The sequence below is a fragment of the Bactrocera neohumeralis genome, chromosome 2, assembly GCF_024586455.1.
Source record: "Bactrocera neohumeralis isolate Rockhampton chromosome 2, APGP_CSIRO_Bneo_wtdbg2-racon-allhic-juicebox.fasta_v2, whole genome shotgun sequence".
Taxonomy (NCBI): domain Eukaryota; kingdom Metazoa; phylum Arthropoda; class Insecta; order Diptera; family Tephritidae; genus Bactrocera; species Bactrocera neohumeralis.
In genome coordinates, this window is record NC_065919.1 from 44,305,885 (window position 1) to 44,319,084 (window position 13,200).

Here is a 13,200-nt window from a genome sequence, read left to right on the forward strand (position 1 = left end):
ATAATGCAGTACCCAATTTTCAATCGGAAGGTGCCACCTCATGAATGCGGGATTCAGAATGAAAGGAAATTTCTAATTTTTGTCCTAGAATTATATTATTTCACGCAACGAAAACTAATCCAAGCAAATTCTTCTCGGCGGAGAAATAACATATACAATAACGCATGCACTGGAACTTGCTGACGAACTCAAGCTACTTGTATAATAATGTTTTATTTTATGATTTCTTGAAAAATTTGAGAAGTGCTGCCAAATACTTATAACAGTGCTTTAGAAAAATGTAAGTTCAGAGTTGTTATCTAAGTCTTCAAGCATACTGACTCAGTAGCTTTAAAGCAAAATTCTGGCATAGTAGCCAGGCAAGCATATCGGCAACTATACGAAGTATATGTATATGTTCAAAAAATAACGGGAATTTTCGATTTAAAAAAAATGAATATTAATTGATCTACTCCCTCGATATTACGTACCTATGCCAGCGCTTCTTCCAATTGTCAAAACACTTCTCAAAATCGATTTTTGGGATAGCCTTTACCCCGTCGTCTTTCAGCTATGCGTTTTTAATGTCATCTATGCTTGCAAACCGTTGGCACTTAAACGTTCTCCTTATTTTTGGTATTGAAATGAAGTCACACGAAGCCATGTCTGAAGGCGGAAGCATCGTTACAGTATTTTTTCTGATCAAGAACTAACGAACACATTATTTGATCCATTTCTTTTAACAGGCGAAATTCGCCAATCTCATAAAGAGATATCTTATCTTAGAACCAAGAATTCTGTGTCGGATTCATAATAAGTAAGTGAGCAATCACAGAGTAAATGGAAACAGCTACGGCAAATATTGTTATCGACAAACCCATTTTTAGCGCATGTTTATATATATTAAAATTATAAATAATATTTTTGATTAGTTTTTACTTTCAGCATACATACATATATTTACTCTCAATTAATACGCGTGAACAGGAGTGCAGAAATTGTCTGGCAGTGTAATGTACTGCTTATTTGGTTCTAGTTCTATTCAACCATTCCCAATATTTAGCAACTGTATTATTTCTGAGGGTACATCAGTTTGCATGGTCGTCATCAAAAGGGGGGTTTCTTTTCAGAGGCTCTTGTTTCGTTTTCATTGGGTGCGTTTTTTACGTGGCGGGTTCCAAGCCCAGCGCACAACCCTGGGGGAGATGGTTCGTCTTCTCACTTTAGCTCGCCTTCAAACAGATGTTCTTTGGCTACCCAGAGGATACTTGGTCTAAGACCGGAAGTCATTAGCTGCTTGAGCCATCATATGTAAAATAATCATTTCTGGCCACTCCCAAGTGAATGGCACACAGCTGATGGCGTACGCCGATAATATTGATATCATTGGCCTCATTAACCACGCCATTAATTCGTAGATAATTTCGTTTATCTTGGAACCAGTATAAACACCACCAATAATGTCAGCCTGGAAATCCAGCTCAGAATAACTCTTGACAACAGGTGCTACTTCGGATTGAGTAGGCAATTGAGAAGTAAAGTCCTCTCTCGACGAACAAAAAAACGCAACTGTCAATGCATTTTTCTGTCGTGATATTAAAAATGTCTTACCTATTCCACATGGTCCGTCCTAAAAACACAGCTTTTCTCAGTGGCTACTATCAGTATAATACATATACATATGTATGCATGTCTACAAAAACTAATCCAGATAGATATAGGGTTTTATATATATAAATGATCAGGATGGCGAGTTGAGTTCAAATCCGTGTCCGTCTGTCTGGGCAAGCTGCAACTTTCTTGATGAAACTTGGTATGCGGGTTCCATGGCAAAAAAGAAGGGTGTGACCACTGCCACGCCCACAAAACGCCACTAGCCGAAAACCAATAAAGTGGTATAACTAAGCACTAAACTACGATATAATCAATATGTATATAATACAATAGCAAGGGTCACCTGTGGACGTGACCCCGCCCTCTAATAAATTGAATGCACCTATGTCTTAACCCACTTAAGCTACAACAACTAAATTGTGAAAATTGATGAAATCGGATGATAATCTCACTCACTACCCATGTAACGGTACCGTTAAAAACTACTGAAAAGGCCATAAATCAATATGTGAATACGCCAGATACATTAAATTTTACCCCGAGATGGTATGACAGGGCCGGAATCAAAATTGGACGATGGGAGTTACACCGCCCACTTTCAGCTGAAAACATATACATATCTCGAGACCAGCCCGACCGACCTGACTGATTTTCTTCCACTGCGACTGTACTTCGGATCGTGTGCGCACCAACTAGATTTGGTAGAAGGCGTTCTTAGCTAACGAATGAGCGGTTGGTGAGTTGTCTCCGAGCATCTGGAGAGTCGGGACAAACATTTTCGCGCGACGTTTTTCTGTGAGTGGTGCAAGCCGAAAATGCAGCATTCTTTAGAGCAGAGGTACGTGATTCAATTCTGTGTGAAACTCGGTAAATCTGTGACAGAAACGTTTGATATGATCAAGAAATCTTACCCAGATGTTGGTTTAGCAAGAAGTGATGTGTTTCGGTGGCACCAGACCTTTTTGGAGGGCCGGAAAAGGTCGCTGATGAATAAACAAGTCCAAAGTGAAAACGATGCTTATTGTCTTTTTTGCATCAAAGGCATCGTCCACCATGAATTTGTTCCTCCTGAACAAACCGTCAACGCCAGGTTTTACGTGGAAGTCTTCAAGAGACTCAAACGAAGGGTCAATAGGGTTCGACAAGACATCGTAGCCGATTGGAAGTTGCAGCATGTCAACGCCCCGGCTCACACCGTCTTCCTTATGAAAAGCTACCTAACCAAGACCGGCATCCGAACGCTTCCGCAGCCGCCCTACAACCCATATGTGGCCCCCGGACTTTTTTGTTTCCTTGCTTCAAAAGGCCGATGAAAGGCAAGCATTTTGAGACAACTGAGCAACTCGGCTCTCAAGGCTATTCCGGAGAATGCCTTTCGTGACGCCTTCAATGCTTGGAAGGCTGCATCGACTCAGAAGAAGCCTATTTTGAATTTTAACGAATTGTAACGATTGGTTCAATACATTTTTTTGAATCGACTCAGTGCTATTACTTTCCGGACAAACCCTGTATTGGTTAATGAGTGATATATTTAATTGAAAATCAGAGAGAATTCTTTCCTGATAGTATATCTAAAGAGATTTTCGAACTTCCGGGTGACTTTATACAGCATATATTGGAGAAAAATTATACTATGCCCGTCCACTGGTTCTAAACTACCTCATCACACGTCACGTTTTCAGCCAAATCGGTTCGTCAGTTCTTTCTTTTATATATTTATGTATGTAATCTTTTGAATAGTAAAAAGTTTGAATATAATATTTCATTTTTTATTTGAAAACAAAAAAAATACTGAAAATACGCCGTTTTTCGAGAGTTTACTGTAACATATTTGATTTTCTGCTAGCAGCTGAGAGAGCGTCAAAAAACAAATTTTGGCACGTCATTGGCACACTACTTACAGTGGCGGACATATGAATTAGACCACTCATATGTACAGCTATTTTCGATTAAGCAAATTGTGTTAACCCAGACACTTACGTAAGAAGTTAGTCGCAAAAGACACCAATTACAGCCAGTTATCAGTCATTTGTAGAGATTGTGTATCTATCAGTTAACTTTTAATACCTTTTCTAGTAGTATTCAAAAAAAGTAATGAATTTATGCGTAAGAATTTATGTGTTCACACACATATGTACATACGATACATACATATGTACCTAGACTTTATCGCACTTTGCTAACGCGCTCAGTCATAGCTCTTCGGCGTTCTGCTTGCCAACAACTAGCGTGATAACAGTAATAGTCAACAACAGGAATGATTATCAACAAATGAAGAGAGTGATCAAAATAGGCTACGGACTGGCCGGCAAGCGTTCTATAGAGTGAATGCAGAGAATTAGTTTGTTCTTTGTTGTAAAGACTGTCGGCTAACTTACTATAAAAAGCGACCACAAATCAGCAAGTTTAGTTGTGCCTGTGCTGCGGACGAAATTGTGGTGAAATTAGCTCTTAGAGTACCTAAGCCGGTGCGTGAAGTGTGTAGTCTTTCGAATTGAAGTGTTCTAAATTAAAAAAAAAATATATTTTAAATAATTAATTGTGAAAACTACAAACATCATGGCTAATCCAAATGAAGTACCAAAATATACACAGGTAAATATCAAGCAGGATTTGAATGAAATGAATTTCGTAATGTTTCCTCCGACACAAGCGCTAGAAGAAGGTATAGGAATATGTATGTATGTATGCTACAAATGGAGCGAAATTAAATACATACTTATGTATGTATTTATTTCTTTTAGAGTTTTTAGCGATATTGTAGCCTCTACATATGATAAATAGCTCTCGAAATCATAAAAAGTTCGTGCAAACATTTCTAATTTCACAAATAACTTACGTAAATTAAATTATATTTTGCAGCGCTAAATAATATGTTTGCCCTGAATAGGGTAGATTAAGTTTATCATGATATTTGTAATAGACCTAAGATCGCCGTGAAATCCTCATTTATTTATCTTAACATCTAAAAGGAAACGCCTGAGACCTTGTGAAATATTTAAGTATTAAAATGATCAGCGTGACGAGCTACGTTGACTTAGTCCTGTCCGTCTGTCCGTACATATGCAAACTAGTCCCTCAGCTGTTGAGGTAACGATCTTAAATTCCATTATTTTCGCAAAAAGAAGCAACTCATTATCGCACAATTAAAGCATCTATCTACCATACAAACTGTACGATCGGAATCAAGTGCTTTTATAGGTAATATTTATTGTATATTTATGCAGAAATTTTGACAAAATTGCATAGCTTATTGCTGAAGGTAATTGTGCCATCTTCGAAGTTATTGTCCAGATCAGTTGACTGTAGCATAGAACTGAAATACAAACTGGCCAATAAAATTTCTCGTAAGGAATCTTTGCATCTGCGAATGGTATTATAGCTTCGGCGTAACCGACATTAAAGTTTTTTCTTGTTTTTGTCTTAAAAGACCAACATTTTTTTGTGTGCGATGTTTCATCTTTTGAAAAAAAAACCTTGAAAATTTGCAATTTTGGTATATTTAAGCCACTGCCGTTCCATTATATCAACCATGGCCGCTATCACATCAATATAATCGCTCTCAAGTTTTCGAATTTTGGTCGATTTTTGTTTAAATGAATGTCGTAAAAACCAATTAATAGTATAATAATACCAACTGTGATTAGATAAAAAATGTATTAAAAATTATTTTATTTTCAATACATATTTACATAAAACTTCTGCACGCTGCCAACTGTTATCTACTTATCGTAAGATCCATGAAGTTAACATATGCGTGATTTAAGATTACGATTCCTATCTACTACATACAAGTAGGTACGTCTGGAGAGTGCTTATGTACAATATATTGAAAGATGAATATATAAAATTGAACTATGAAATGTTGAGAGTCCGTACGTATAATATTGTGAAATATCCATACATACATAAATATAAAACTTTGAACTATGAAAAGTTGCCGATATTTAATCGTTATAAATTTATCAGCATAATTATCATTATACAAAAAATTATCAGCCACGCTGTTGTTATAGAGCTCACGCTGATTTGCAGGGTACTAAATTTTTCCGCTACCTTTCCACATATTATTTAAATAACTCACACAAAATTAATTTAAAAATCTACCTGACTGAATTTGATTATAATTGATTAAACAAAACGTGACATTCTATGGCAACAGAAAAATATGTAATTTTTGCAAGTCATTGCTTACTGATAAGCATTTTTATTTCGCAATGCCAGATTCGATAGTTGATCAATAAATGTCTTAAATTAACTGTTTGATGAGAATTGTAATTTTTCAAAACTTAATTGCTGGCTGATCATATATCTGGATCATGACCGTCTGTCGCAGTCGTCTCGAGTACATTGCATTGATTTGTCTGCTGATAGATGAGAAGGAATTTGTCGAGTCATCAGATCATATTGTGTCTCTCCTGATAGTTAAAACGGAATTTGTCGGGCCATCAGATCATATTCCGTCTCTTTTGCCTCTCCAAAATTGTGTGAGATTTTAATCTTCGGTTTTCAAAAACTTTCCCTAACTTGTAAATCCTATTTATGCAAGTAATAAATCTGTTCCCAGGCTCACGAAGTATTATTCAAACTTGGATTATTTCTTAATAATTAAAATATTACTAGTATCGATGGTCCAGTCAAGCGAAGTTTTTGCAACCCATTTCCCTTAAATGTTATCCACTGGCAGTCTGGATTTTATTAGATATTGCTCGATCTTGCCTAAACATATTCTAAACAATTGAAATTGATATATCGTACGTAGTAGATTGTATTAATTATATAGAATATATATGTATATATATAAAGGATGATTCATTTCGAAGTTCCCAATTTTCTTAAAAAAAAAAACACTGAAACTTTAAACTTAAAGAGGAATTAAAGGAACATACTTTGGCATTTACTACTCGAAGATTATCTCTTTCAAATATTGGCCGCGGCTATGTATCAGATGGTCCATCCGTTGAGTCCAATTTTCGATGACTCGTTCGAGTATTTCGACTGGTAACTGACGAATGGCTTGCGTAATGTTTTGTTCTAAGGCCTGAATGGAAGCGGAAGACTTTACTGTTAGACTTTTTCCTGTGGGGATATAAAAGAAAAAGTCTAACGGTGTGCATCACACGATCTTGGCAGCTAATCGACCGGCCCAAAACGTGAAATTATCTGCTCACCGAAGTGTTCTCTCAATAAATACATTAATTGAAGAGATGAGTGAGAAATGACGCCGTGTTGTTAAAACCAAATGTCGCGTTATCGTGGCGCGATAACGGTCGCCATTGACGGTTACGTTCTCACCGGCATCAGTTTTGAACAAATATTTACCCATGTTTCCACCGGCTTACAAACCACACCAAATCGTTGTTTTTTGGATGAAATAGAGGCTCTTGAATCTCTTCAGGTTGCTCTTTGTTCTAAATACGGTAATTTTACAGATTTAAAGGGTCCATATCATCACAAATCCTCACTCGATTTAAAAACAGTCCTCTCCCTACAAAAATTTCAACATAATTGCTATCTGTAAAGTTTGTCTCTTAGTTTGTTTGAAGGCCCGTTGCTCTGAGGGCTAGTGAAGTTCTCATTAACAATTTAGTTTAACATATCGGTATAGAACATAGAGTTCGAACAAACATTTAAATTTCTGTTGGATTCCATTGAACCATTTAACCATAAGTGCACCTAGCTTAACGATATCGTCAATAATACTTTCCAAGTGTCTTTAAGGAAAAATAGTTTTAAAAATTTCCAATTAATTTACTAAAAAATATATTTTTATACGAAATAATTCTTTATTTAGGTATTTCATTTATAGGGGACTCACTACTCGCCATAACGTATTGTGAAATCATACATTTTTCAACTTATTTAAAAAATTTGTTTTCGGATTACAGAAATGAGTTATCACTTTCAGTTCGCTATAACCTACCATTTTATTAGACTATATTTAACACCTTTATGAGACTATTAAGTTATATTATTTATATATTTTCAGCTTTTTATCAACAATGAGTTCGTCGACGCCGTCTCTGGAAAAAAATTTCCAACTATTAATCCAGCAACTGGCAAGGTGATTGCTGAAATTGCGGAGGGTGATAAGGTGAGTACAAAAGGAAACTTAAATGATAAAGATTTACTAATTCTAGTTAGTAAATATTTCATAATACTTATGTAAATAATGTTTCACTCATCTCACACAGGCTGACGTCGACTTGGCTGTAGCTGCCGCTAAGAAAGCATTCCACAGGAACTCGGCATGGCGCAAACTGAGCCCACTCGAACGTACAGCACTCATCGAAAAGTGCGTAACTCACTTGTTTTCCTTTCCAATGACCAATTATCTTACTTCACACTTCTTTAAACAAATAGGCTCTGCAGTCTGATGGAACGTGACAAATACATCCTGGCTAGCCTGGAGACCCAGGACAATGGCAAGCCATTCACATCGGCCATAGGTGATGTCATGTTCGCCATTATGTCATTGAAATACTATGCTGGCTGGACCGACAAATTTTTCGGTGACACCATACCCGGTGGTGATTTCGTTGTACAGACACGTAAAGAACCCATTGGTGTGGCTGGTCAAATCATTCCATGGAACTATCCCTTGGTTATGTTGGCATGGAAGTGGGCACCCGCTCTCGCTGTCGGTTGCACGATTGTCATGAAACCCGCCGAACAAACACCACTTACCGCTCTTCATATGGCCGCTTTGTCTAAGGAAGCTGGTTTTCCTGCTGGTGTCATCAATGTCATACCCGGCTACGGCCCCACCGCGGGTGCTGCGATATCAGAACATCATGATATACAGAAGGTCGCATTCACTGGTTCCGCAGAAATTGGACGCATCATTATGCAGGCGGCAGCCAAGTCGAATTTGAAGCGTGTTACGCTGGAATTGGGTGGCAAGAGTCCATTTGTGGTATTCGACGATGTTGATGGTAAGTAGTTGTTGACATATTCCAAATACATGGAAACTAACTCAATTTTTTTTTTTATTTTCTTTTTTTTGTATTTAGTTGACAAAGCTGTGCAGTTAACACACGACGCAATTTTCCCCAATCAAGGTCAAACTTGTTGCGCCGGCACCCGCACCTATGTGCATGAGAAGATCTACGATGAATTTGTTAAAAAATCTGTGGCTTTGGCGAAGGCTCGTAAAATTGGTGATCCTTTTGAGGCGTCAACTAATCATGGTCCACAAATCGATGAGGAAATGATGAACAAAATTTTGGGTTATATTGAAATTGGCCAAAAACAGGGTGCTAAGCTGCAATGTGGTGGCAAGCGCGTCGGCAATGTCGGTTACTTTATCGAACCAACGGTGTTCTCCGATGTTACAGACAAAATGAGAATCGCACAGGAAGAGGTAAGTTATGCTTCTATGTTTCGGTCGAATACCCGTAGTTTTGATAAGTTCGCAGGCAGATTTAGCAAAAATCGAGTAAGGTTTTGGGGGATATTATCAATTTTCAAAATTTTCACAAAACTACTGAGAAGCTTCGTTCGGATTAAGTTAGATCCTTATTTTCTCTTTTTCAAAATCTCATAAAGTGGGACAGGATGCCAGTAGAAACACCATCTAACTAGTTAGGATTGCAAACGACTAACATCTAATCTAATCTTTTTTATAACTACAAATCCGAAGCTTAACAACAAAAACTGCTTATTTTTAAATCTAGACCTTTTTTTTTGGAAAACTTTCGATATAAAGTTGGGTTATATGAAGTATTTTTCAGAGGTGTTGATTACAAGCTAAGCTCTACGGACTTTTGGCTTGACTTCTCTTATGTGCACTAACGCTTTCTCCAAAATGACTCCAAAGTACTTATATAAACTCGTTTTTGTAGATCTTTGGACCGGTTATGTCTATCTTGAAATTCAGCGACATTGAAGAGATCATCGATCGCGCCAATGACGTGGAATACGGCCTAGCCGCTGGCATTCTTACCAATGACATCAACAAGGCGACGAAATTCGCCAACAACGTGGATGCCGGTTCCGTTTGGATCAACTGCTACAGTGCTGTGCTGCCACAAGCACCGTTCGGTGGCTACAAGCAATCTGGTATCGGACGTGAGATGGGTCGCGATGGTTTGAACAATTATCTGGAGACCAAAACCATTACCACCAAAATAGTCTAAGTCAGCGCCCCAGTAGTTTGTGTCACAATTAAACTATTTTTTTCACATTTATACTTTAATTAATGTTATTATATAATATGTTTCTGTTAAACACGCACACAGTGGTTAAAAGCACTAAAAATTCATATAAAAATCAATAAATAATATTTGAGATAAAATAATGCGTTAAGGTATTTACCAGGTATTACAGAGGTTCGGCCATATCGTAGGTATGTTGTTGTTGCTTAGCCGCGACGGTTGTCTGAATACTTGAATTGCATATTTTTATTTATTTATTAAAATAATATCATTCAACTGCACAGTAGAGCCGAAGTCGGCTTTAAAGAATGCTTGTGATGCTCGCATACACGCACATATACATACATATATATATACATACGAGCATGTCTTGTAAATATAAAACAGCGGCAGCAAAAACTTGGAGAGAGAAATTGTGCAGTTTTTAAATAAAAAAGATTCCTGAGGTAAAACCGTTTTGAAACGCTTCTCCGCAAAATTAAACGCGCCTCCCACCTTGTCGCCTGTACATACTTAGATTTGGTTAAGCCTCTACTTAACAGTGTCAAGTGCTGTCTAAACTAAACCACGCGTTGCTGCGTTGGCGCATACTGCACCAGCACTGAACGTGGCTTGCCGGTGTCGATTAACGGCATTGCCACTTCACTCAAATTCGACTTGGCACTTTGAAAATCATCCTCTGACTTGTTGCGATCGTGACGTGGCAGTAGCAAAGTGGGCGACTGCGCTGTGTCCAAGAGCACCTCTGTAAACTCCGGTTCCGGACGGCTTAAGCGACGCGCCAATTTGTTATCGTACAATGATTGTACATCCAACAGTTGGAAATCGATTGCGAAGAAGTAGCGCACCAACATCAGCAGCAGCGCCAGCAGCCACAAGACCAAAGCGAACATGTAGGCGAAGCGGAAGAGATTCAAGTAGACATCGTGTTTGAATTCGTGTTGTCGGATGAAGGGACGCAGCACGGAGATGGCTTGACCGCAGCTGTGAATGTAGGAGCAGGAAATGTATGAAAGAAAGAAAGAAAGAAATTGAGAACTTTTGCTTTTAACTTACGTAATCGCTTCGGGCTTTGTCAAATTTTCACGCAGTCCATTGCAGAGATTCTTTAAATAGGTGCTGGCCAAAATTGTGTAGATCAGCGTACCCAGCGTCATGAGGGAGAATACCAGTATGGAGGGTATGACAATACGCCACGGTTTCGGAAGTCCCCTGTTAAGAAATATGGTATTTTGTGAAACAGATTTTGTAATTGTATTAGGTTGTCAAAAAAGTCTTGCGGTATTTTCGCTAATTGGCGCTGAAAGCGCGTAGTTCTAGTTTTATTCATCGCAGCGGGTCATGCTATACCTTTTTGGAAAGCTCATTTCACGCGCTAACACGTGTTTAATTGATTGTCGCTTCTTTTAAGTCATTCGTGAGTTATAGCTGTATTGGTCGAAAGAGACCGGCATAGTAGCAGCCGTAGCATCAGTCAAGAGCTGGGCATGAGTCATCAAAAATTCATTTCAATTTCAATAAAAAAAAAATTCAATAACAAGTAAGGAAGGGCTAAGTTCGGGTGTCACCGAACATTTTATACTCTCGCATGATAAATTGATAATCGAGATTTCATTATCCGTCATTTACATATTTTTCAAATACCGTATTTGTGTAAAGTTTTATTCCGCTATCATCATTGGTTCCTAATGTATATACTCGTATTATACAGAAAAGGCATTAGATGGAATTCAAAATAGCGTTATATGGGAAGAAGGCGTGGTTGTGAACCGATTTCACCCATATTTCGTACGTGTCATCAGGGTGTTAAGAAAATATTATATACCGAATTTCATTGAAATCGGTGTAGTAGTTCCTGAGATATGGTTTTTGGTCCATAAGTGGGCGAGGCCACGCCCATTTTCAATTTTTAAAAAAAAGCCTGGGTGCAGCTTCCTTCTGCAATTTCTTCCGTAAAATTTAGTGTTTCTGACGTTTTGTTAGTCGGTTAACGCACTTTTAGTGATTTTCAACATAACCTTTGTATGGGAGGTGGGCGTGGTTATTATCCGATTTATTCCATTTTTGAACTGTATATGGAAATGCCTGAAGAAAACGACTCTATAGAGTTTGGTTGACAAATCTATAGTAGTTTCCGAGATATGTACAAAAAACTTAGTAGGGGGCGGGGCCACGCCCACTTTTCCAAAAAAATTGCGTCCAAATATGCCCCTCCCTAATGCGATCCTTTGTGCCAAATTTCACTTTAATATCTTTATTTATGGCTTAGTTATGACACTTTATAGGTTTTCGGTTTCCGCCATTTTGTGGGCGTGGCAGTGGGCCGATTTTGCCCATCTTCGAACTTAACCTTCTTATGGAGCCAAGGAATACGTGTACCAAGTTTCATCATGATATCTCAATTTTTACTCAAGTTACAGCTTGCACGGACGGACGGACGAACAGACAGACATCCGGATTTTGACTCTACTCGTCACCCTGATCACTTTGGTATATATAACCCTATATCTGACTCTTTTAGTTTTAGGACTTACAAACAACCGTTATGTGAACAAAACTATAATACTCTCCTTAGCAACATTGTTGCGAGAGTATAAAAATACCGCAAGACTTTTTTGACAACCCATTATTACATGATCGATTTTCTAAAAAAGTAAAAGTTTCGAGGTACTAATTATAGAGGTAGAAGTTCTGAAATAGTCACCGATATTCGAAATTGGAATTGAGTTAAACAACATCGGCATATAAAAAATATAAGTTTAATCTAAAGAAGGACAAGAAAATATGATAACTGCACCGCTTTATGGTGTTATGCTATAGTGATGCGAACTGAACAATTTCTTCGAACATTAAACCGTTGCCTTGGATAATTATTCATGCTAAATCTCGGGTACAAGCTTGTCAAATTTAAATTATGTAAGACAGGACTTATGCCAACCATCCGTCGAGTCCTCGAAACACTTTTTATAAACATTCTTTGGGATGGCCATCAGCTCCTTCAGCGAATTTTGGTTTATCTCTTCGATTCACTGAAAACGGGTTCACACGGAGCTAAATCTGGTGAATACGCTGGTTGATTGATGGTATTCATTGCAGTTTTGGCTCCTCGTTATTGACCGTATGTTCCTCCGAAACAAATTCATAATGCACCAAACCCCGAATTACGAAAAAAAGCAGCATCACCTTGATTCTCGAGTGGCTTTGGCGTGTTTTTTTATGGTTTCGGCTCGTTTTTATCCCTCCATTTTAATGATTGTGGACTTGTTAGCAAGTCAAACTCATAAACCTATGTCTCATCGACATGCTCTACATGAATGTGGGCTCGGAATTCGCACGATCAAATATGTCCAAAGGAACCTATTTACAAGTCGAGCAAGAACGCGTTTCACAGCCAAAATATCCACACCAAAATCATTCGAACGAACTATCGATAGATGTGGAGCTCTCTTGC

General features: G+C 38.0%; 2 protein-coding genes across 10 annotated transcripts in view; one reads left to right on the forward strand and one right to left on the reverse strand.

Moving 5' to 3' along the window:
* Positions 1 to 3,937: 3,937 nt before the first annotated feature.
* LOC126753241 (aldehyde dehydrogenase X, mitochondrial-like) lies at positions 3,938 to 9,892 on the forward strand. The gene is made up of 6 exons (XM_050464504.1): positions 3,938 to 4,188; positions 7,583 to 7,687; positions 7,788 to 7,888; positions 7,957 to 8,528; positions 8,607 to 8,956; positions 9,438 to 9,892. Exons 1-6 carry the CDS (start codon positions 4,153 to 4,155, stop codon positions 9,729 to 9,731), a joined length of 1,458 nt encoding a protein of 485 aa, XP_050320461.1. The 5' UTR covers positions 3,938 to 4,152; the 3' UTR covers positions 9,732 to 9,892.
* Positions 9,766 to 13,200, reverse strand: part of LOC126753250 (uncharacterized) — a 40,520-nt gene continuing 37,085 nt past the window's right edge. For all 9 annotated transcript variants that reach the window (XM_050464517.1, XM_050464540.1, XM_050464583.1 and 6 more), the window contains 2 exons: positions 10,806 to 10,961; positions 9,766 to 10,733 (listed from right to left, as the gene is read on the reverse strand). In XM_050464517.1, coding sequence (XP_050320474.1) covers positions 10,310 to 10,733; positions 10,806 to 10,961 — 580 coding nt within the window. In that variant the 3' untranslated portion in view covers positions 9,766 to 10,309. The remainder of the gene's footprint in view (positions 10,734 to 10,805; positions 10,962 to 13,200) is intronic.